The sequence below is a fragment of the Carlito syrichta genome, unplaced genomic scaffold (genome assembly GCF_000164805.1).
Source record: "Carlito syrichta isolate Samal-C Ts95f unplaced genomic scaffold, Tarsius_syrichta-2.0.1 Scaffold315561, whole genome shotgun sequence".
Classification (NCBI taxonomy): domain Eukaryota; kingdom Metazoa; phylum Chordata; class Mammalia; order Primates; family Tarsiidae; genus Carlito; species Carlito syrichta.
In genome coordinates this window covers 472,636-496,297 of record NW_007259657.1, presented here as the reverse complement: position 1 = coordinate 496,297, position 23,662 = coordinate 472,636, and the positions used below count along the sequence as shown (strand labels likewise).

The window sequence follows — 23,662 nt, the reverse complement described above, 5'->3', positions numbered from 1 at the left end:
GGAAGGCTGAAGCAGAAGGATCACCTGAACCCAGCAGGTCGAGGCTGCGGTGGCCATGAGTGTGACATTGCACTCCAGCCTGGGAGACAAAGTGAGACTCCAACTAAAAAATATATATGTGTGTGTGTGTGTGTGTGTGTGTATTTTTCCTATCACAACATCCCCTACAAAATTATTCCCTAATACCTTACTGCAAGGCATCTTAATTGCTTTTTCATTTTAGGGTTAAGATTTTATGTGTTTAGAGACAGGGTCTCACTCTGTGCCCCAGTCTGGAGTACACTGGCAGTACACTGGCACAATCACGGTTCACTGCATCCTTGAACTCCTGGCTTCAAGAAATCCTCTTGTCCTGGTTACCCAAACTGCTGAGATTACAGGTAACAGCCATTCCCAACTGGGATAAGAATTTAAAAACCAAAGATGGAAATAACATATGTTGCTTATTTTTTTACTCTTAGACACTAGAGTGGAGTCAACAAACTACAGCCCATGGGCCAAACTGGGATTGCTGCCTGCTTATGTGAATAAAACTATATTGAAAAACAGTCACATTTATTCATACATTTATCACAACAGAGTTGAGCAGTTGCAACTGAGACTACACCTGCAAAGTGTTAGATATTTACTATCTAACACTACAAAGAGTTTGTCAATCTCTGTGACTACAGCATTAATGAACTAAGGTATTAAATCACAAATTAAGTTACATTATCATTTCTGCATGCTAACCCAGTGTCCAGTCTACAGAATGTGCCTTTACTTATTTATTTCTGAGTTGGGGTCTCACTCTGTTGCCCATGCTGGAGTGCAGCGACATGATCATAACTGACTACAACTTGACCTCCTGGTTTCATACGGCTCTCCTGCCTCAGTCTCCTAAGTAGCTGGGACCAGAGGCATGTGCCACCACACCCAGCTAATTTTTAAATTTTTTTTGTAGAGATGGGGTCTTGCTATTCTGCCCAGGCTGGTCTTGTACTCCGAGGCTCAAGCAATCCTCTTGCCTCAGCCTCCCAAAGTGCTAAGAATACAGGTGTGAGCTACCACACTGGGCTTCACTGTCTTTAATCCTGTGTTACCTTTGTAGCTTCCTGGTTCTGTCTGTCCAACTCTTCCAACTCAGTTATCAGTACTTCCTTCTCTTTGATACTTTGGTTGAGTTCTTGTTCCTTTGCCTCCAAACTAAGCCTTAAGTCATGTAATTCTGAATCCAAAGTCATGTCTCTTGTAGTTGTACTTTTAATCACTTCATATTCATTTTTCAATTTTAAAAGTGATGTTTGAAGTTCTTCCTAAAATGATAAAGGAGAAAAAAACAACACATTGTCGACAGGAGACACCAGAAGATTAAAAACATGTATGAGCACAGTCTGGGGTCTACTTCAGATGCTCTGCAAGGAAACACTGCTGAGCAATACCTCAATGGTACATAAAATTCAACCAGTCACAGCTTTCCTTCAGGAGCAGCTTCAAACAAAACATTTCTATAATCTGAGATGAGGTGTGACAGCTAAGTCACAACAGCTAAGTCTGTTCCAGCTTCTTTACCAAAGGCAGTCCCATCGAGGGCTTTCCTACACCCCTTCCCCTTATCCCCTCAAGGACAATCCCACCCAAGGGCTTTCCTCCCCCCATGCTCCCCCCAAGGGCTTTCCTACCCCCCTTCCTCTTAGTCCCCCAAGGATAGTCCCACCCGAGGGTTCTCTATGCCCCTTTTCGCTTATCCCCTCCAAGGACAGTCCCATTTGTGGGCTCTCCCACCCCCGCTTCCCTTTATTGCCCCAGAAGGATGGTCCCACTCGAGGCCTTTCTACTACCCTTTCCCCTTATCCCACCTCAAGGATGGTCCCATCCATGGGTTTTCCTACCCCCTCTTCCCCCTATCTCCCTCAAGGACGGTCCCACTTGAGGACTTTCCTACCTTCCTTCCCTTATTCTTTTTTTTTTTTTTGAGTTGGAGTCTCACTCTGTCGCCCAGACTGGAGTGCAGTGGCCGCTCCTGGCCACTGCAGCCTCGACCTGCTGGGCTCCGGCGATCCTTCCGCCTCAGCCTTCCAGGTAGCCGGAATTACAGGCATGCGCTACCATGCCCAGCTGATTTTTTGATTTATTGGAGAGATGAGGTCTCGCCAAGTTGCCCAGGCGGGTCGTGAACCCGCGGGCTCAGGCAATCCACTCACCTCAGCCTCTCAAAGGGGGATTACAGGCTGAGCCACCGAGCCCGGCCCTTCCCTTATTCTTCCCCCACAAGGACGGTCCCACCTAAGGGTTTTCCTACCCCCCCCCTTATTCCCAAGGATGGTCCTACCCAAGAACTTTCCTAACCCTCTTCTGTTATCCCCTCCCACGTGAGGGCTTTAACTTAAGTAAAACCAGCTGACAACTGTCCTGGCAAAAGAATTACCCCAAGTGGTACAAAAATGAAAATACTTCTGAATCCCTCTGCCCCTTCAGAGTCTTCCTCCATCCTTGCTACCAATATACACAAAAGATTCCATTTCTACCACTGTGAATGTTCCTTTACCTTCCCCACTGAGTAATCTCTGTCTTCCGCCCTGGACACATTCTGAGTACACAGAGCATGTACACAGTGATGATAGTGGGCCACTGCAGACCCCAACCCACCTGTATACACTGCTGTTGCCAGGCCTTCCCGGGCCTATCCATCTATGTCTGTATGCCAGTTGGCTATCTCTAAGCATAAACCCTGTCAGCCTCTCATGTTCTGAACCTTGCCCGGGGCCCTCAGCCTGGCCCAACCAGCACTGATGAGATCAGCCTACTCAGGACTTTGATGACCACACGCTCTGCAGATAGAAACCGGCCCTCGGCTGTGAACTACACATGCACTTTTAAAATTCTGCCCTATTTTCACACCCACCTTTTCTTGACTCAACAACAACTTCTCTTTTTCTAAAACTTGGACCCGTGTTTTAAGTTTCAGATTGTTTTCAGCAAGACTGTTATCCTACAAAAATGTTGAAAACAGGGTTTTCAGATAACAAGAAACTTCTATTTTACAAAAAAGTAGGCAAGTTCTACAATTGCGCATTTCTACTCAGTATTTCTACAGGGATACAGAAAAAAGTGTGAGGCTGTAACACCGGCCCATCGAAAGCCTTCATTCATTTTAGACATCCTTATAGAGGGTTTCTTCATTATAGTTGAAAAAATGTGAAAAAACACTTACAAAGTAATGAGTAGTTATTTGAGAAACAACTTCCTGTATTCATTAGGGAAAATCAAACTGCTTGTATCACTTTGTTTTTGATAGGATTGACTTCTACTCTCTCTACACATAAAACATTGGTGAAATAATCTTCAGAGATACACCAGCATTTTTCTATTAACTTTTAAAATAATGTCAATTTGCAATGCAAAAAGTTTGTTACTAATCAGTAAATTACTAAGATGAAAGTTCCTAGAGTTAAGTTCACATGAATTTGTAAAGGAACACAAAATGAGCAACTATAATAAATCAACCAACACCAAAAGTTTTCTCCTTAAAATAAGTTTACCTGGTTTAAACTACTCAGTCTCATTATTTCATTTTCAGCATCTGTAAAAACAGCAAATGAATCTGACATTAAAATTATTTAGAATAAAATCACCTCCTATATTAAACTCAGAAATGCAACCCAATTAAAACAAAGTATACATCTAAGCAAAATTAGTGTGCACCAATAGTTCTGAGTGAGACATATCTGCTTTGACTTTACCAAATAAATCATAATATAAATCAGTTAAAAATCATGTTAAAGTCAGGCACAGTGGCTCATGCCTGTAATCCCAGTGCTTTGGAGGCTGAAATGGGAAGACTGCTTGAGGTCAGGAGTTTGGGACCAGCCTGGGCAACATAATGAGACTCTGTTTCTATAAAACATAAAAAATTAGCCAGGTGTGGTGGAACATGCCAGGAATCCCAGTCACTCAAGAGGCTGAGACAGGAGGATCACTTGAGTTCAAGGCTGCAGTGAGCCATGATTGCACCACTGCACCCCAGCCTGGGCGACGGAGCAAGATCCAACTCTAAAACCCCTCCCTGAAAAAAACCAAAAAAACCATGCTAAAATCCAATTCTATAGAAAAGTATAAGAAAGAATTATAACTGTATTCTGGATGAGTAATAAATTATTGCCTTGATAAAAAATACAAATATGTTACAAAATGAGTTGATTAGTTTGCGTAGCAGGAAATATAAGGTCTACGATTTTAGGAAAACACTTAAAGTAATAAATATATATTTATACCATAACAAAACAGTAACCTCTAAATTATCTTAAGCAATTTCAACCTGACTGCTGATACAAAGGTCCTTCAATATGGTATTATAAATAGATTCGGTTCTGGAGGAGGCACACAAAGAGAATACCACGAGTTCAGTAGAAATAATTGATTTAACATTCATTCCAGAAACACTGAGCATTTACTGAGGCCAGATACCAGAAAACACACTCGAAAAATCTTGTCCTTGCTCTCCAAGAGTATACGTTTCAGAGTGGGAAAAAAATCAGTGAACGCATGACTATAACAGTGACACAGACGCAAGGGGGCTGCCAGAGCAACAGGGACACGTGCCCACTCCTGATTAGGAGGCAGACAAGCCAGGGGAACAGCAACATTGTCCAGGGTCAGCAGCCTCAGGAACACTCTATGCAGAGCACGAGTGCCAAGGCAACAGAGCACAGACAGCACGGCTGGTCTAATGAACTGCAGACAAGTCAACAAGGACACAGCATAGGATGCTTGGAAAATGAGAAGAGCTGACACTGAGGAAGCAGGCGAGACCCCATCATGACAGACACTGCATGTCCAGTATAGGGAGCCACAAAGTACTGGCATCAAGAGAGTAACCTGTTTTGCATTTCTGAAAAATTGTTCTGGCTGCAGATGTTTAGAAATGAAGGAGGAATCATGGAGACCAGAAAAAATGGGGCAACACTTTTGGCTGGGTGCAGTGGCTCACACCTGTAATCCTAGCACCTTGGGAGGCTGAGGTGGGAGGACTGCTTGAGGCTAGGAGTTCAAGACTAGCCTGGACAACTTAGTGAGACTCCATCTGTACAATCAATCAGCCAGGCATGGTGGCACTAGCCTGTAGACCTAGCTATACTCAGGAGGCTGAGACGGGAGAATTGCTTGAACCCAAAAGTTCAAGGCTGCAGTGAGTTATGATCACATCACTGTACTCCAGCCCAGGCAGAAGAGCAAGACCCTATCTCTAAAAGAAAAGAAAACAGCAAACACTTTTAATAACACTTGCTACTGACCAGACACTGTCCTAAAGAGAACACTGCAGCTAGAAATCCTATAAACATTACTACAACTACAAGGAAAATACCATTATCATCCCAACACTATGGATAAAAAACCAAGGCAGAGATGTTAACCAACTTGCCCAAGTCGGCCCAGTTGCCTTAACCACTAGGCAAGTCTGCTCCATTAAGAGATGCACTAGTTAACGCAGGCAAAAAGCATCATGATTGGCTGGAGCAATCCTGTGGTAATGGAGTTGAAGAAGGGGAAGCATTAGGGCAGGTGTGTTATGAAGCACATAAATGCAAATGGCTCATTCGATATAATAAATAAGGAAGTCAACTTGTTTTAAAACAGCAGAGCTAGGCCAGGTGTGGTGGCTCACGCCTACAATCCCAGCACTTTGGGAGGCCAAGGTGAGAGGACTGTCTGAGCCCACGGGCTCAAGACCAGCCTGGGAAACCTGGCAAGACCTCGTCTCTACAATAAATCCAAAAATTATCTGGGTGTGGTGGGACATGCCTGTAGTTCCAGCTACTTGGAAGGCTGATGCAGAAGGATTGCCTGAGCCCAGCAGGTCAGGGCTGCGGTGGCTGTGAGCAGTGTGCCACTGTACTCTAGCCTGGGTGACAGAGTGAGACTTCGACTCAAAAAAAAAAAAAAAGGCAGAGCTGCTTCAATTGAAGCCAAAAGCCAAATGAGAAAGAAGTCCAGACAGCAACCACAGCGTCTTCCCCTTGCCTGTAGGGGGCTCCCAGGAGACACTCTTAAAATCTCACTGAACCAAGAGAAGCCAAGGAGAGCAACCCAACAGGACTTTGTCAGGTGGGAGATACACCACCAAGGTAGGGAAAGGAAGAGAAGAGGACTCTCCCTAGAGCTTAACTTTAGTTGCAAATTCCACAGGGTGTGGACAAGCTAGCCATCCAGACAAGGAGCTCAAAGTAACTGATGGTGTGAGGGACACAACTGGATGGTCACAAGCACAGAGGGCTAGGCCACCAGAGCAGGAGCAAGCCAGTTCACAAAGTGGGTGCTGACCCCGCAAGAAGAGATGCAAATGAAATGACTGTCAGCTCACAGGCTCCTCTTAAGTTTTCTTGGCATGAACAAGTACTGGCATTCAGGCTAATTCATTTAATACTTATTTTGTGTAAAGCATCGATATAGGGACAAAATATCATTCTGAGCATGAAAAACGATAGAAGACCTATGGCCCTCATAACTCAGGTCTTTGCTTCAATGCAGGACATCGTTTCAAAAGGAACCAGCAGGTTTGAGCCTGCAGTTCTATACCCATCAGAAGAAACAGACTTGTACCTCTTCCCAACTGCATCTTTGTCCATAAACACTTCTCAAAAACCCACCTAGCCTCCTAAGTCAAGCAGTTTCATGAAAATACTGAAAGGATGGGGAAGGAAGCTGAGACACCTCGCCAAAACCTAACCCTATCAGTAGAAAATCCCTCTTTGCAAGCCATTAACCATGGCACTGAATCCAAACAATTCACTCAAATCACACAGTCACTTCCATGAATACTCCGTTTCTACAAAGCATTCTATTATTCAAGTGTTTGTCTCTAAAATCAACTAGTATGCAAAAAAGCACTGATCAGAAGCAAGTTCCACATGTGTTGTACCCGACAGCGCCTGCTGCAGTCGCACCACTTCCTCCACTGGGATGCCCTGTGTAAGAGTTCCGTCCTCCCCCATCACAGCGTGGCCCTGCTTCACAGTGTGAGGTTGTAACTGACCACATGCCAGCTTCAAGCGTTCATATTCTTCACTCATTTGTCTGTTTTCCACCTTCAGCTGTTCTTGTTCTCCCCTCAAAACATCTCTGTCATCTTCTGCAGAAGACAACTTTTTGTTTGTATCTTTTATTTTATCCTCAAGTTCTTCAATTTTTTTTGTAGACTCGACTTTTTCAGTTTGTAGAACTTGAATGGTTTTTTGCATCTCATAGATCTTAGAGTGATCTGTTTCTGTAACTCCAGAGCCACCTAGAATATAAATATAAAATCAGGACATCAAATGTCAAGTACCAGCTGGGTGCAGTGACTCACACCTGTAATCCCAGCACTTTAGGAGGTGGAGGCGAGAGGATTGCCTGAACCTATGAGTTCAAAACGAGCCTAGGCAACATGGCGAGTCCTTTTCTCTACAATAAATCAAAAAATTAGCCAGGCATGGTGGCGCGTGTCTGTAATTCCAGCTACTTGGAAGGCTGAAGTGGAAGGATCGCCTGAACCCAGCAGGTCGAGGCTGTGGTGGCCGTGGGTATGCCACTGCACTCCAGCCTGGGCAACAGAGTGAGACTCTGACTCAAATAAAAAAAAAGTCAAGTACCAACAAAGAAATAGTTTTCTATAAACCACTAAGAGATTTAAGAGAGCTCAGAACTTGGAAAGTTTAAAAAACAAGTTAGCTAGGTGTGGTGGCTCAAGTTTGTAATCCCAGCACTTTGGGAGGTGGAGGCAAGAAGATTGCCTGAGCTCAGGGGTTCAAGACCAGCTGGAGCAACATGGTAAGACCTTGTCTCTACAATAAATTAAAATTATCCGGTTGTGGTGGCACATGCCTGTGGTTCCAGCTACTTGAAAGGCTGAGGCAGAAGGATCACCTGAGCCCAGCAGGTCGACCCTACAGTGGCCATGAGCGTGCCACTGCACTCCAGCCTGGGCGACAGAGTGAGACTCCGGCTCAAAAGAAAAAATCAAGTACCAACAAAGAAATAGCTTGCTATAAACCACTAAGAGATTTAAGAGTGCTCAGAACTCGGAAAGCTTTAAAAAAGTTAGCTGGGTGTGGTGGCTCAAGCCTGTAATCCCAGCACTCTGGGAGGCAGAGGGGAGAGGACTGCCTGAGCTCAGAGGTTCAAGACCAGCCTGAGCAACATGACAAGACCTTGTCTCTACAACAAATCAAAAAATTATCCAGACGAGGTGGCACATGCCTGTGGTTTCAGCTACTTGGAAGGCTGAGGCAGAAGTATCACCTGAGCTCAGTAAGTTGAGGCTGTAGTGGCCATGAGTGTGCCACTGTATTCCAGCCGGGCGAAAGAGTGAGACTCCAACTCAAAAAAAAAAAAGTTAATTATTATAGTAAACTAAGCATTTTTAAATAAACAAAAACTAGGGGAAAATATTATTTGAATCAGCTATGAGAAAGCCTATGTATCTGAGTTTGAAAGAAAGTGAGAATATCTCTAGTAATTTATTGCCAATGTATCGTCACCAAACAATGCAAAGCAATCTATGAATTATAACTATTTATCACAAAGGCAAAAAGATCTTTCCATTTCTGCAAAATGTTGAAAGTAGTGGGGCATTGCAAATCCTAGTTCTTCTAGACAAGCAGAACTAGTAATTTATTTATTCTTTAGAACTTAGTCCAGGTTTACAGCCGTTACCTAGAGTGCTCAGTTTACCATTTAATTATATCATCTAAGATGCTAAACTGAAAAACTAATAACCTTGCTGTAGCAGATTTTCGAGTTCTTCAATTCGTTCTTCATAGTCACGTAATTCCTCTCGATGTCGACGACTTATTTCTGTCAATTTCTGTTGATGTGCATTCTGCAACACTGACATTTCATGTTGATGGTCATCAATTTCCTGACTTCGGTTCTGTTTAAGTTCCTTGAAAACAAAGGTAATCACATTTATGACCAATGACTTTACTAAGCTATTTATTTCATTGTTTTGTTTCAAAAGTATTATTAAAAAATAATTCTGAACATATTCAGGCTGAAAAGAATTTAAACATGGGCCACAAATTAAGATAACCACCCTTCCCTTTGTCAGGTCTTAAAGACAGTTTTTTCTACCTTTAATGAAGGAGAATCTACAAGAAAACATTGAAACAAGACACGAGCACAAAGCACTCTCCCTCAGTGTCTGTGACCATGAACTTCTCCCTTTCCTGTGGATACTCCCACCAACACCTGTGTCAGTCCTCACTAGCCACACCTGCTGTCCCGCCAACCCCACCTCTCACTCAGTTTTTGTTTCACCAGTCTTAATGGGAATACCCAGTGGTTACCCAAGCTGCTGTGCTACCGTGCTACCTGTGTTGAGACCATCAGGGTCTCCCAGGAACCTAGATCTGGAGCCAAGACCAGAGGGGCTGGTTGGAGCTTCTCACAGCAGCACCCTCAACGCTGACCACAGTGTCTCTTATCCAGACTCCTGCTGCTGCCATCCTTCCTAAGGCCAAATGCTCAACTCCTCCGAGTCCTGCAGATGGGTTACCCTGGCTCCTTCCAGGGAATGCTCTTTTGCTTTACTGAGAAATAGACGGTTTTTGTTGCCTATAACTAAGAATCCTTACCCATAAATTGGCTTCCATCTCTTGGGAAGACAAGTGAAATCTACCCTTTAATCCTACGCATTTACCTATGTGCCAGCACTGGGCTAAGAACTTTACATTTAAGCCTCAAAACAATCCTACAAGGTAGGTATTATGATGGGATCTAATTTACTGATAATAAAACAGAGTTTGGAAATGTTAGGTAACTTGCCTGAAGTAGTGCAGTTGCGAAATAATACAGCTACGATTCAAACACAGGTCTGACTCTAGAACCTAACTACTAGGACTGTAATAATAATAATAAAACCAGAAACTAAACATTCTATATCTGACAATAATTTAAACACTAAAAACAATTCATTGCCATGACAAACATATTTAACTAAGACTTTTCTAGAAAGAAATAACAGATGACACAAACTAGCAAAATCTCACTACTAAGGTAAAATAATTATTTATAATGAATAATATTAACATTTTGTTTCATCAGTATCCTTTAATTCTAAATCTTAGCACATCAGCAACCCTGGAATTGTTTTTGTTTTTTTTTTTTTGAGTTGGAGTCTCACTCTGTCGCCCAGACTGGAGTGCAGTGGCCGCTCCCGGCCACCGCAGCCTCGACCTGCCGGGCTCCGGCGATCCTTCCGCCTCAGCCTTCCGAGTAGCCGGAATTACAGGCATGCGCTACCACGCCCGGATGATTTTTGATTTATTGTAGAGATGAGGTCTCGCTGCCCAGGCGGGTCTCGAACCCGCAGCTCAGGCAATCCACTCACCTCAGCCTCCCAAAGGCGCGGGATTACAGGCTGAGCCACCGAGCCCAGCTTGGAATTGTTTTAATAAAGATAGTTTCATAAGATACAACACAATACAGAGACTGATGAAATATAAACTACCTAATAAATTGTTTTGGAAAGATAGATTTTTAATATATCATGTCAGAAATAATAAAGAGGACAAAAAAACATTAAAAGGCCAGGCACAATGCCTATAATCCTAGCACTTTGGGAGGCTGAGGTGGGAGGACCAGCCTGGGCAATATAGTGAGACCCTCATCCATACAAAAACATTTTTTTTTAATTAGCCAGGCATAGTGGTATACATCGTTAGTCCTAGCTACTCCAGAGGCTGAAGCAGGAGGATCACTTGAGCCCAGGAGTTCATGGTTACAGCAAGCTATGATCATGCCACTGCACTCTGGGCAACAGAATGAGACCCTATCTCAACAATGACAGAAAACATCAAAATCTACATAATTACTTTTATAACTGAGAATTTTCTTAATTTAGGCTCATGCTTTTAATAAGCAGATTTTATATGTATTAATAGCGATTGACAATCAACAATTTGACATACCTTAATGATATTCTGCAGTTTGCAGATTTCACTTTGATCAGAGCTATGTGTTCCTTGTGCTTTAGAAGTCTAGATCAGAAAAAGGAAATTAGTAAATAATTATTTGAATTTTCTTATAAAACAGAAAGTCATAAACTAACTACATTAAAAGACACTTTTCAAAAAAGGGGCATTTCCTAGACAGATTCTGACTAAAAAATGCCAAGTATCTCTTTAAAAACATAGTCCAATAGTGAGTAATACACAATAAACAAAAGATACCATACTCTTTAACTAATTGCGAGGCAACAGTTTTACAAAAGAACCAAAGTTAAGCCAGAAAAGGTCACAGGATATTTTATTTAGCTTAACAAAATTTAAGTGTAAAGATAATACGGGCCGGGCTCGGTGGCTCAGTCTGTAATACCAGCCCTTTGGGAGGCCGAGGCAAGTGGATTGTCTGAGCCTGCAGGTTCAAGACCCACCCAGGCAACTTGGCGAGACCTCGTCTCTACAATAAATCAAAAACTAGCCAGGTGCAGCAGTGTGCGCCTGTAGTTCCGGCTACTTGGAAGGCTGAGGCAGGATCACCGCCCAGAAGGTCGAGGCTGCAGTGGCTGGGAACGTGACATTGCATTCCAGTCTGGGTGACAGACTGAGACTCCAACTCAACAAAAAAAAAAAAAAAAAAAAAAAAAAAAAAAAAAGGTAATCAAGCAGTTTTCTAAAAAGAAATTTCTAACACAGAAAGTTACTGAATAGTAACACTTTGCACTCAGAGACATCTTGTGGATCACCTACCAGCAACTCAACCACACTTTTTTAATGAAACAGTAAAAAAGAATCACTCATATTAATTTTTTGAGTTGGAGTCTCCATTGCCCTGACTAGAATGCTGTGGCATGCTTCTGGCCACCGCAGCCTCAACCTGCGATCTTTCCACCTCAGCCTTCCAAGTAGCCAGAACTACAAGCGTGCGCTACCACGCCCAGCTGATTTTTGATTTATTGCAGAGATGAGGTCTCACCAAGTTGCCCAGGCGGGTTGCGAACCTGCAGGCTCAGGCAATCCACTCACCTTGGTCTCCCAACGCTCTGGGATTATAGCCTGAGCCACCGAGCCAGGCCAGTCATATTAATTCGTATAGTTTGGGAACCAATTATTTTATTGCAATGATATTTGCCTTCTTATGAAATTCTGGACATTGAGGAACTTCTTATGACAAAAAAATCAAAAATTTTTATCTGATATTTTTCTAATATGTAGTAACGTGTCAAACAGTCACTGACATGCACTGCAGGTTCACTGATAGATGTTGTGCAATAGTAATTTGTTGGACGTCTTCTACCTGGTGTTTTTCTATTTGAACAGACAATGCAGTCTCATTTTCTTCCCCCCACATTAATAATATATAATCTATTGTCTAGTCTGTTGTTCGAAGACAATGTGGAAGGACACACTCATGATTCCTGAAAACCACTTCTCAACTGATCAGAAGCTTGACAAATTTCAAATGAGACATAGGATTTTCATTGTTTTTTAATGGAAAACTTCAAGAAAACATACATTTAAAAAAAAATCTACGCTTGCATAAGCTTGTCCTGTATAATCACCAGCAATCTTTTTATGTCCCTTGAGAGGGGACATCTGAGCACAAAGTGTTAATAATGAGCCAGTACAAATCTTTCATTTTTTTTATTTTTATTTTTTTGAGTTGGAGTCTCAAACTCGCCCAGGCTGGAGTGTAGCAGCACACTCACGTTGACCCGCTGGGCTCAGGTGAGCCTTCCACCTCAGCCTTCCAAGTAGCTGGAACTACAGGTGCGCACTACCGTGCCTGGCTAATTTTTTGATTTACTGTAGAGTTGCCAAGTTGCCCAGGCTGGTCTCAAGCCCATGGGTTCAAGCAATTCTCTCACCTCAGTCTCCCAAAGTGCTGGGATTGCAAGCTTGGGCCACCGCACCCAGCCAGTACAAATCTTTTAAAAATTATTTTACCCAGAAGCCTCTACCCAACAGAGAATCATCTTTGGTTTGACAGGTAGGTAGAAGAGCATGTAGCTTCTCCTCCTCACGTTCCCAGTTGTGTGTTGCTTGCCTGCCTTGACTAACATCACTGCAGGGCAATCAGTGTGCCCAAGAATGGAGGGACTGGGGGAAGGAGCACAGCACAATGAAACAGCACAGGCTTTGAAGTCAGACACCTGTGTTGGAATCATAGTTTAATGACTCTAACAGCAGGTGTGTTATATAAGCATTTAGTTTCCTTATCTGCAAAATGGAGGTAATCAATTCGCCACACGGTATTGAGGATAATATATATGCTGAGATAGTGTATGACAACATCTTGTAAACTGTCAATACAAAGTTGACTATGCCTTCTCACCTTTACATTCCAACACAAGTGTGTAATGTAGCAGGCATTCAAGAAACGCTAAAGTCAGTATGCCAAAAGCCCTTCCCTCCCTGTGAAATCATACTCTTGCCAGTATTCCTTACTTGTTCTTCAAGTACCAGAGTCACTTGGAATGTTTGTTTGAGTGGTTTCCAAGGCCCTAAAATTGGCTGATAAATGGAAAATTGTAAAGGAAGGACAGGGATCTACAATACTATCAAGCTCTTCAGGTTGTTTGAACACACAAAAAGAGTAAGAACTACTGATTTCGGGAGATGAGACAGATATACAGGATACCCTCTCCAAGGTTTATTTTGGGTACTGGAAATGTCTAGCAACTTGGGAAGCAAGGAGATAGTTTTAATTGGGGTGATTTCTCCTTTACATAACTACAGTACATTCACAAAAAGATGGAAAATAATCTCTTTACTTATATACTTTTTTTCTATGTTGACAAAGTTAAACCCAAATGAACAATGTTCCGGTTTATTCCAGGTCTCATGCCTAAGAACAGCACCATGGTATAAAGGTTGAGCATCCCTAACATGAAAATTCGAAATCTGAAATGCTCCAAAATCCAAAATTTTGTGAGTGCTAACATGATGCCACAAATGGAAAATTCCACACATAGGTACTTTGTATTTCACACACAAAATATCAAAAACATAGTATTCAAAATTACCTATGGGTATAAGTTACATATGAAACATAATGAATTTCATGTTTTTAATTGAGTTCCACCCTCAAGATATAGCTCATTATGTTTATGCAAGTATTCTAGAAGCTAAAACAATGCAAACTCCAAAATACTCTGGTTCCAAGCATTTTGAATAAGGGATTCTCAACCTTATAAAATCTGATATGTAAGACAAAAAGGGCTCCCTGGAGGAAAGTTTACAACCTCAAATGGCAAAAATCCAATTTGTAGTGCATGAGAAATAACATGGGACAGTTAATCACATTTAATAACACCAATGATCAGACTTTCATTCTACATGTAACAAGAGCTAGCAGAGGCTCAGACAACACTCAGGTAGGCAGTGTTAGACATATGCCTGGTATTCCTGCCAAAGAAGCCCCAGGATGCCTAGGGAAACCCAGTAACTCAGTTTTTATCTTTTGAGCCCTGGACTTGTATTTTATTTTTTTTTTAAGAGATGAGGTTTCGCCAGGTTGCCCAGGCTGGTCTTGGACCCATGGGCTCAGGCCCACTTAGGCCTCCCAAAGGGCTGGGCTTATAGGTGCGAGCTGCTGCACCTGGCAGCTTTTTAAAAAAATGAATCTATTGCTTTAAATTTTGAAAATATTTTCCAAACCATGTACAGAAAGGGAAAAAGAGGCTGGGAGAGAAAGATGACAAGACCTAATTCACTTAGCAAGTCACTGGCAAAATTAGAACTCAAATTTTCTATTTCCTAGTCCAGGACTCTTTGTAATACCACAAGTTCTACCATTAGTTTTCAATCTAAGACCAGTATTTTCGCTCAGAAGATTGACCCACCTGAGCAATATGTCTCCAATGACCAACTTCTGACTCAAGCCTTGAGACTTCGTTTGACAATCTGTTGATTTCTTGCTGGGATGAAATGATGTCTCCAAAGTCCATGTCATCATGTTGGAAGGTGGGAGCATGGGGACGGACACCACAGTTGAGGGACAAAGATGCCATGGGCTGCTCGGCTGACTGCAGCTTCAGCACCTGCTCCTGCAGTGCCATCTGCCTTGCTTTAAGGTGGCTGATTTCTACCTGCACAGTTACGAGCCAGTCTTAGAGAACTGACCATGTGGACCTGCTCATGCATTCACAATACTAACTTGTCTAATGTTCTCCACGGGTGCACGCTTGACTGAATCCTAATCTTCTCTATCATCCCAACCGTAATATCTACAGTTAAAAAACAAACATGATTACCACAGCAGGCTTGTAACTTTGTTTTCTTTGTATTCATTTTATTTTTGCAGCAATTTATTTTAAATTATATTTTATCAAATTATCAATTCCCAACAACTTGGAAATACAAGCTCTACTTTTTTTTCTTGAGTCTCACTCTGTCTCATTCTGTCGCCCAGCCCAGTTGGAGTGCAGTGGCACGCTCATGGCTACTGTAGCCTTGACCTGCTGGGCTCAGGTGATCCTTCTGCCTCAGCCTTCCAAGTAGCTGCAGGTACACGCCACCACGACCAGCTAATGTTTTGATTGTAGAGATAAGGTCTTGCCAAGTTGCCCAGGTTGGTCTCGAACCCCTGTGCTCAGGAAATCCTCTTACCTTGGCCTCCCAAAGTGCTGCGATTATAGGTGTGAGCCACCGAATCCAGCCAGCTCTACTTGAAATGTTTATATTTATCTTCAATGTGGTACACTTCTCTTTTTTTTTTTTTTTGAGTGGGAGTCTCACTCTGTAGCCCAGACTGGAGTTCATTGGCACACTCACAGCCACTGCAGCCTCGACCTGCTGGGCTCAGGCAATCCTTCCGTCTCAGCCTTCCAAGTGGCTGGAACTACAGGCATGCACTATCATGCCCAGATTATTTTTTGATTTATTATAGAGACGAAGTCTCACCAAGTTGTCCGGGCTGGTCTTGAACCCCTAGGCTCAGGCAATCCTCTCGCCTCGGCCTCCCAAAGCTGGGATTATAGGCTTGAGCCACTGCGCATGGCCACTTTTATTTTTCACCTTAGCATACCATCAAAGAAATTAGAAATCAATGTATCTAAATTTTATAAGCCCAAATATGAAGTTATGGTAGAAATGAACATTTAATAAAAAACTGAAGAACATCCAAAGATATGGATACTAAAATAGGAAATGGTTCAATGTAAGTATTTATTGGACCACTTGCATATTAAACATTAAGGAGAATTTGATAATTTAAAGGGACAAGGTCTCGCTCTATCAACCAAGTTGGAGTGGTGCAGTGGCATGATCACAGCTCACCGTAACCTCAAGGCTCAAGTGATTCTCCTGCCTTGGCTTCCAGGGCAATGGGATTACAGGTGCATACCACCATGCCCTGTCCCAAGAGCATTTTTGAAAGAGAAAATGTCATTAGGAATGACCACACTCATTTAAAATAACTTAAAAAAAATAGATGATAAATTAGATTTCATAAAATCAGAAAGTAAAAGCAACAGATACCTAAAGCTATTTTATAAAAGAACTTTTCTTCTTTTGGAAAGAAGAGATGAAACTCCACAAAGGTTTATATAAAAAACTTAACAGAAAAGCTTACAAAGTTCTTATTAAATTAGTGATATCAAACTGAGTTGGGTTATTAAACTCACATCCTTTCAATATTTTTATGGATCTAAATATAACTTGCTTTATAATGTAACTCTTTACAACATTTCTACATACATTACAGTGATATACATAAGAAGTAACTGTGATCTCCCCTACCTCTTTCTGTTGTAGTTGACTTCGGTAACTTGTAGATTGCTGCTTTATTTGAAGCTCTGATGCTTCATGCTTTTCTTCTAGATCAGTACAAAGTTTCTTAAGTCTTTCATTCTAGAAGCAAAAATAAAAGTATTTTCAACAAAAAGACATGTAAAACATGTTAGTAATAGTTATGTAGTAATAGTTATGTATGTGGCGTCACACAAAAAAATGATATAAAATATAAAAGGTCTCAGATAGAATCCTGGTCTTTAAAATGCACTTTAAGCTACACATGTATTAAGCATGCTTATATAGAACATACCTAATGTTAAAACAAAGAGGAAAATTAACACTTTGCTCAGTCTGATGTTCTGCTAAGAAACAGCCACGAATCAGTGTTTCCCCATCTTCATATACCCAGGGTCTAGCATGTAGTCCGCAGTACATGTCTAGTAAATGAACAGATTGTACCTTTGAGCTTTTGCTTTCTCCCCAAGCAAAACTATTTTAAATAAATGTATTTTTAAAATGTATTATTTAAAAACTATTTTAAATAAATGTATTTTAAAAGCAGGGCATGGTGATTCATGCCTATAATTCTAGCACTTTGGGAGGCAGTGGCGAGAGGACTGCCTGAGTCCAAGGGTTCGAGACTAGCCCGGGCAACATGGCGAGACCGTGTCTCTACAATAAATCAAAAAATTAGCTGAGCATGGTGGTGTGTGTCTGTAGTTCCAGCTACTTGGAAGGCTGAGATGAAAGGATCTTCTGAGCCCAGCAGGTCAAGGCTGTGAGTGTGCCACTGCACTCCAGCCTGGGTGACAGAGTGAGAACCCGACTCAAACTATTTTTTTTCCTGCATAGTTGCCTGTGCTTGTAGTCCCAGCTACTCAGGAGGCTGAGGTGGGAGGATCACCTGAGCCCAGGAGCTCAAGGCCGCAGTGAGCCATGATGGTACCATTGCACTCCACACTGCGTGACAGAGTGAGACTTTGTACCAAAATAAATAAATACTTAGAAAAGCTTTCTGGTTGAAGCACAAGAGGAAAGCTCAGATCTCAAGTTACTGTCTGCTTGTCCCCAAGTTCCCTGAGATACCTCTGAAAATTCCAACTCGAAAACCATGATAAGAAGTTTGAAAAACTACTGTTAGATACATTCAAAATAGTCTAATTCAATGAACCTAGACAATACACAGTCTTTTAAGATGTTGGAAAACATGAAAATATTACTCTAATTTTTTACGTACCTAAATATTAAATTATTTTATCCTATTATCAATCCTTACTATTTGAATGAACCTTAAGAATATAATGGGCTAAGAGAAATGGACACTAAAAACTCTTGAAAAAGGAATTTACAAATTACTGCAGATATCAACTCACTAAGCACTCCACTAAGTCACACACAGCTTAGCAATGATGACTGAGAAAGAGGAGGCTGACGATGGGATGGTTCCTATCAAGAGGCGAAGACTTTCATATGGGCATGTAATGTTTTCTTAGACTCCAGGAACTTCTGACGTGAACAGAGGTGAAAATTATGATCCAAGAAAGAATATATTCTGAGAGAAAAGCAAAAGAGTAATTACAACATCCACAAGTCCTGGTTTGGAACTCTGGTTCCAGAAATCTAACACACACTGTGGTTATCTTGAAGAAACAACAGTGAGGAGCAGGACCAGTGGCTATACAACTGATGACCTTGGCTGCTTCTATACACCTGTCTCCGAGCTGGTTGGTACTTGCACAATCTCACAAACTGAAGTCAAACCTGGTTCTAAGTCTGTTGGAGTCTTTCACACAAAAATACCTAAGGCTACTTGTTTAACTCAGATTGACTAGAACTTACAAACTCCGAATATGGCCAGAACCTGCATGGCTGCCTATCCTCATCTGCTAGCCATGAGGGTCAGAGAGGAGACAGAGCACATCAAGGTGTAACATACCAAGAGGCTTCAGGGTCAGGTGTGCTATGACATGGAATAGGAGCAGAGGGACTGATATGAAAGGAGAAATACTCACCAAAAGAACAGAGAGGGGTCCATGGAGGAAGAGACACAGTCTCCTGGGGGCCTCAACTCCAACTGCGGCCCTTCCCTCAGTGGGTCCACATCACTGTTCTGGGGCCCTGAGCCCACCCTCAGAGCACTCCCTCCTGCTTAGCCGTGAGGACCCCTCTCGGCCCACAGGAATCAGTTTTCGTTTCTTTTTAAGGCAGTCCTAACTATTGGTAACAATTGATATGTATGACTTTTACTCTTCCTTAAAGGTCTTCCAACAAACAAGAAGAAAATTTACCTTGTTTTCCATAGAAAAAACTCATTCTATCTTGTAATCACCATCGAGATACACTGGATCCTTTTACAAGTCTAAGAATAATCATGGCATCATAATCATCTTGTTTTTTCTCTATCTTGAAATATTTTGCTATTTACCATGCTATATATTTCTTTCTTTCTTTATTGTGTTTGTTTATTTTTAGGTGAGGTCTCACTTTGTTGCCCAGGTTGGAGAGAAGTGGCATGAACACAGTTCACTGAAACCTCGACCTTCTTGATTCCAACAATTCGTCTGTCTCAGCCTCCTGAGTAGCTGGAATTACAGGCACATGCCACCACAACTGGCTAATTTTTTTTTAAATTATTTTTTGTAGAGACTGGGTCTCACTATCTTTCCCAGGCTAATCTTGAACTCCTGGGCTCAAGCGATTCTCCCACCTCAGCCTCCCAAAGTCTGTAGATTACAGGCATGAGCCACTGTGCCTGGCCCATGCTATGAATTTATTATTATTAATCAATTCTTCCCAACTATGCTAAACGTCACTAAAATAACAAAATGGAAGACTTATAAAATAATCTAGAAGATGCAATAATGAAACAACCAGTTTTCTGACTGCATTACCCAAAGAACTGCATTAACTCTTTTTTTTTTTAAGTGGGAGTTTCACTCTGTTGCCCAGGCTAGAGTGCTATGGTATGCTCACAGTCACCACAGCCTTGATCTGCAAGCAATCCTTTCACCTTAGTCTTCTAAGTAGGTAGAACTACAGGCATGCACCACCACGCTCAACTAATTTTTTTATTTATTGTAGAGATGAGGTCTCACCATGTTGCCCAGGCTGGTCTCGAACCCCTGGACTCAGGCAATCCTCTGGCCTCCGACTCCCAAACTGCTGCATTATCTTTTTAAAAGAAAGTAGCAGTAAGGAGATACCATCTTTATACTCTCTTTTTTTTTTTTTTTTTTGGCTTTCATCGAACACAGCTGGAAATTCAGAATTGTTTATTTTTCAACAAAGAGAAGAAAACTGATGAAGGAAAACATTGTATGATTATTATACAGCACAGAAGATAAGTGCAAAGAGAAAGAAAGCAGCACTGCAGTTTGACAGTTACGGTGAGGCTGACTATAGAAGCAAAATCTCCAAGAAGTCTTTAGATGGCAATCCCCTAGAGATGGGCTTCCTCAAACTCAAGACTGACAAATTATGTATTTCCCAGAACAAAAAGGAGATACGGTTTTCACACTGACTAGTCACTCAACAGAAATATATTTTACTTTTCACTATTTTGTGACAAAGACCTAAACCACCTCATTTTGCTAATACGTGACAACAGGCTTTGTTACATATGATATTTGCATGCCAATATTTACTTGACACAGTTCACATGTGGACAAATGCTGGAGGAAGCTGTGTATACAGAAGTGACTAGGAGGAAACAGATGACACAGAAATGAAAAAAATTCAGTGGGTTGATCACTCTAATTGTCATTTACAAATCTAAGAGTAAAAATACTTTGCAATTATGGAGCAAAGGCCACAGCCACTGTCTCTTCAACAAAATCATGAACCATTCAAGTTTTCAAAATTCTCAGTTTTAACGACACAATCAAGAAGAAAAACCAGAAGTAATGATACCCTGAAATTTATTAGGGAGGCAAATGAAATCTAGAATCAGTATTTAAAAGACAAATACACTCTGATCTATGTATAAGGGTTAATAAGCAGTTAACTGAACTCAAAGAACATTGCCCATTGTGAGTATATGTTTTCAAAAGAATAATTTGTATTTGCTGTATGAAAATTGTATTAAAGTTTCCAATAGTTTTCTACTATCACTTCATTCATACTTCAGTAAATTATTTGCAAAATGACTTAATAGTAAAAGATTAAGAGTCCACTAGACCAAGACAGTAAATGTGATGACTGGTCTTCTTGACATACAGAGGATTAGGCTAGCTTAGATTGGTTGCTATTACTTGCAACTAAAGAATTCCAACTAACTCAGTCAGTTATCATATTAACATCTGTAAGCAATCTAATTTCCTTTGGAAAACACATGTCCTCTGTCTATGTTAAAATCTTCTACTTAAAATATTTAGCCATAGGTTGGGTGCAATCACTCACATCTGTAATCCCAACACTTTGGGAAGCCAAGGCAGGAGAACTGCTTGAGCCCAGGAGTTCAAGACCAGCCTGGGCAACACAGCGAGATCCTGTCTTACAAAATTTTTTTAAAAACTTGGTTGGGCATGGTGGCATGTGCCTATAGTCTCAGCTACTCAGGAAGCTGAGGTGGGAAGATCACTTGAATCCAAGAGGTCGAGGTTGCAGTGAGCCATGATCATGACACTGCACTCCAGTCTGAGCAACAAAGTGAGACCTTGCCTCCAAAAAATAAAATAAAGTAAAAAATTCAGCCATGTCTTCACTTTATTCTCCTACAGCAACAGGGAGTCTTGGTCAGAGAAGGGATTAGGGTAGGAAGGTAACCAAGGTGAGAATCATGCAGTCATAATTACCTTAGAAAATAAAGTGAGCAGCTCTCTCTACTTTGGATAAGAACCCAACAAGAAAACTGGTTTGCATTTAGGACTGTGTTCTCCCAAAAGCAAGCATTTCTAGACACTAGAATACTTGCCGTGGTCTAATGATAACACTATGGTGGGCATTAAAAGAACTGAGACCGACACAAGCTTTCTATCCCAGTTCAAGTTCAATATGAAGCAGACATTTAGGAAGCAAGCTCACTTTATCTACTTGTACAAATGTACCCTCCCACCTAAGTGGGAGCTTGCTCCAGGACAATTTCCTACGTGACCCATCACTAGATCACCTACACTCCTACAGGTAATGGCAGCCAGAGTCTCTGAGTGCCCCCCGACCACCACCCTCAACTGGAGCAGTAACTACTGTAATTCATTCCTTGTCTCAGATTCCACCCTGATCACCTAGACTACAATGTCTGTAAATATTTTCTTACAGCTAAATTCAATGTTCTCTTTTTATGGATTAGTAGAAAGTAAAAAAGAATAAAAACACACCTACTATAGCCCTGTCAGAGTATCGTCTGCTGAAATACACTTGTGTCTGCTCATGACTCTTGTTTCAGGGACATAAGCTTGAGTTTCTTAGTCCTTTGTAAGAGACCCCCTCTTGTACCCTCTCACTCTTGGCAGACGTCTTCTGACCCTCCTCAAGCTCCTCTCATGTCTATTAAGTACAATGTCCAGAACTAGTCATGTCAGACATCAGTAATGTAATAAAACAGGAATATTCATTTGCTATTCCCATATTCTTAACTTCTTTGCATCCAAATATTATTATTACTTTAATGTTAGGGACTTTAAAAGCTCCAGATTTAGCCAAGCACGATGGCTCATGCCTGTGCTTGATGGCTCTAGCACTTTGGGAGGCAGAAGCAAGAGGATTGCCTGAGCCCAGAGGTTCGAGACCAGCTGGGCAACTTGGCGAGATCTCGTCTCTACGATAAATCAAAAAATTAGGCAGGCAAGCTGGCGCACGCCTGTAGCTCCAGCTACTTGGAAGGCTGAGGTGGAAGCCAGAGCCCAGCAGGTCGAGGCTGTGGTGGCCATGAGCATGCATGCCACTGCACTCCAGTCTGGGCAAGAGTGAGACTCCCACAAAAGACCAAAAATTAAAAAACTCCAGATTAAACAGAATTACATTCTTCATTATATACTTAAATAACTGTACCACCGCAATTTAGCACACTGTTAGAACACAGTAACTCCCTGATGATGATACACTGTTGCCATTATTGTTTCTACACTTGGCAGTTTTCCTACTTCCCACATATAGAAATAGAGCTGGGAATATTAAAGAACAGCAAGCTGCAGTAACATGTAAATACCTTGTTCATCTAAAAGAGACTGACAAAAGCCAAGGGGGAAAAAAAATACAAAAGACCTAAGATAAATACCAAGAGATGAAAGGCAGTGTTTAAAGAGAAGACCAAAATAAAGTGTGAATAACATTCAAGGCTTCAAAAAAGAAAAACCTAAGTGTGATAAAAAGTCTTCAATTTTCCTTACCTCTGATCTCAAGATTGCAAGAATGGCTTCAATTTCCTTTGTCCTAGAATTAGGTAATTCTGCTACAAAAGAAATAGCATATATTGAATGTTTGATTGACATATGAAGTAATAAACAGGCATTTTCAGGATACTGAATTTAAACAGAGTAGTAGGCTGGTATGAGAGCAAATCAGAAGAAATATATCTACCGATTTTCATCACAACTTTCCATTACCACCAATGTTCTTTCCTGTTCTACAAGTCATTCCTGTATCTCAGGATGTCTGCCTATACTTTATTAGTGTTCATTAAAATCTTGTTGCAGGAAATTAAGTTTTGTAAATTAAAAACTCTTTCTCTGTTGGCTTATTTACACTGCTATAATTTTAGATGAAACTTACTTAGCTGGGTCTTAAGACCTTATTTCTAATTTATGCTTCTAGTACTATCAAATAATTAATGACCTATAAATAAAGAATAAAAATACACCGAGAATACTTACTTTAAGTAACACAGACACAATTTATTAAAAATGAAAATGAGGGCCAGGCGTAGTGGCTCACGTCTATAATCCCAGCACTTTGGGAAGTCTAGATGAGAGGATTGCCTGAGCCCACAGGTTCGACACCAGCCTGGGCAACTTGGTGAGACCTCATCTCTACAA

General features: G+C 41.4%; 1 protein-coding gene across 2 annotated transcripts in view; it reads right to left on the bottom strand.

Annotated features, from left to right (window-relative positions):
- Nucleotides 1–16,768, bottom strand: part of TRIP11 (thyroid hormone receptor interactor 11) — a 53,289-nt gene extending 36,521 nt beyond the window's left edge. Inside the window, exons 1-7 of one of the 2 annotated variants that reach the window (XM_008072954.1) lie at nucleotides 16,698–16,768; nucleotides 14,801–15,046; nucleotides 10,926–10,994; nucleotides 8,734–8,899; nucleotides 6,899–7,261; nucleotides 3,522–3,562; nucleotides 1,083–1,295 (exon numbers count right to left, since the gene is read on the bottom strand). In XM_008072954.1, the coding sequence (XP_008071145.1) occupies nucleotides 1,083–1,295; nucleotides 3,522–3,562; nucleotides 6,899–7,261; nucleotides 8,734–8,899; nucleotides 10,926–10,994; nucleotides 14,801–15,016 (1,068 nt within the window). In that variant the 5' untranslated portion in view covers nucleotides 15,017–15,046; nucleotides 16,698–16,768. The remainder of the gene's footprint in view (nucleotides 1–1,082; nucleotides 1,296–3,521; nucleotides 3,563–6,898; nucleotides 7,262–8,733; nucleotides 8,900–10,925; nucleotides 10,995–14,800; nucleotides 15,047–16,697) is intronic. The other variant, XM_008072955.2, reaches the window with a different exon arrangement.
- Between the last annotated feature and the right edge of the window lie 6,894 nt (nucleotides 16,769–23,662).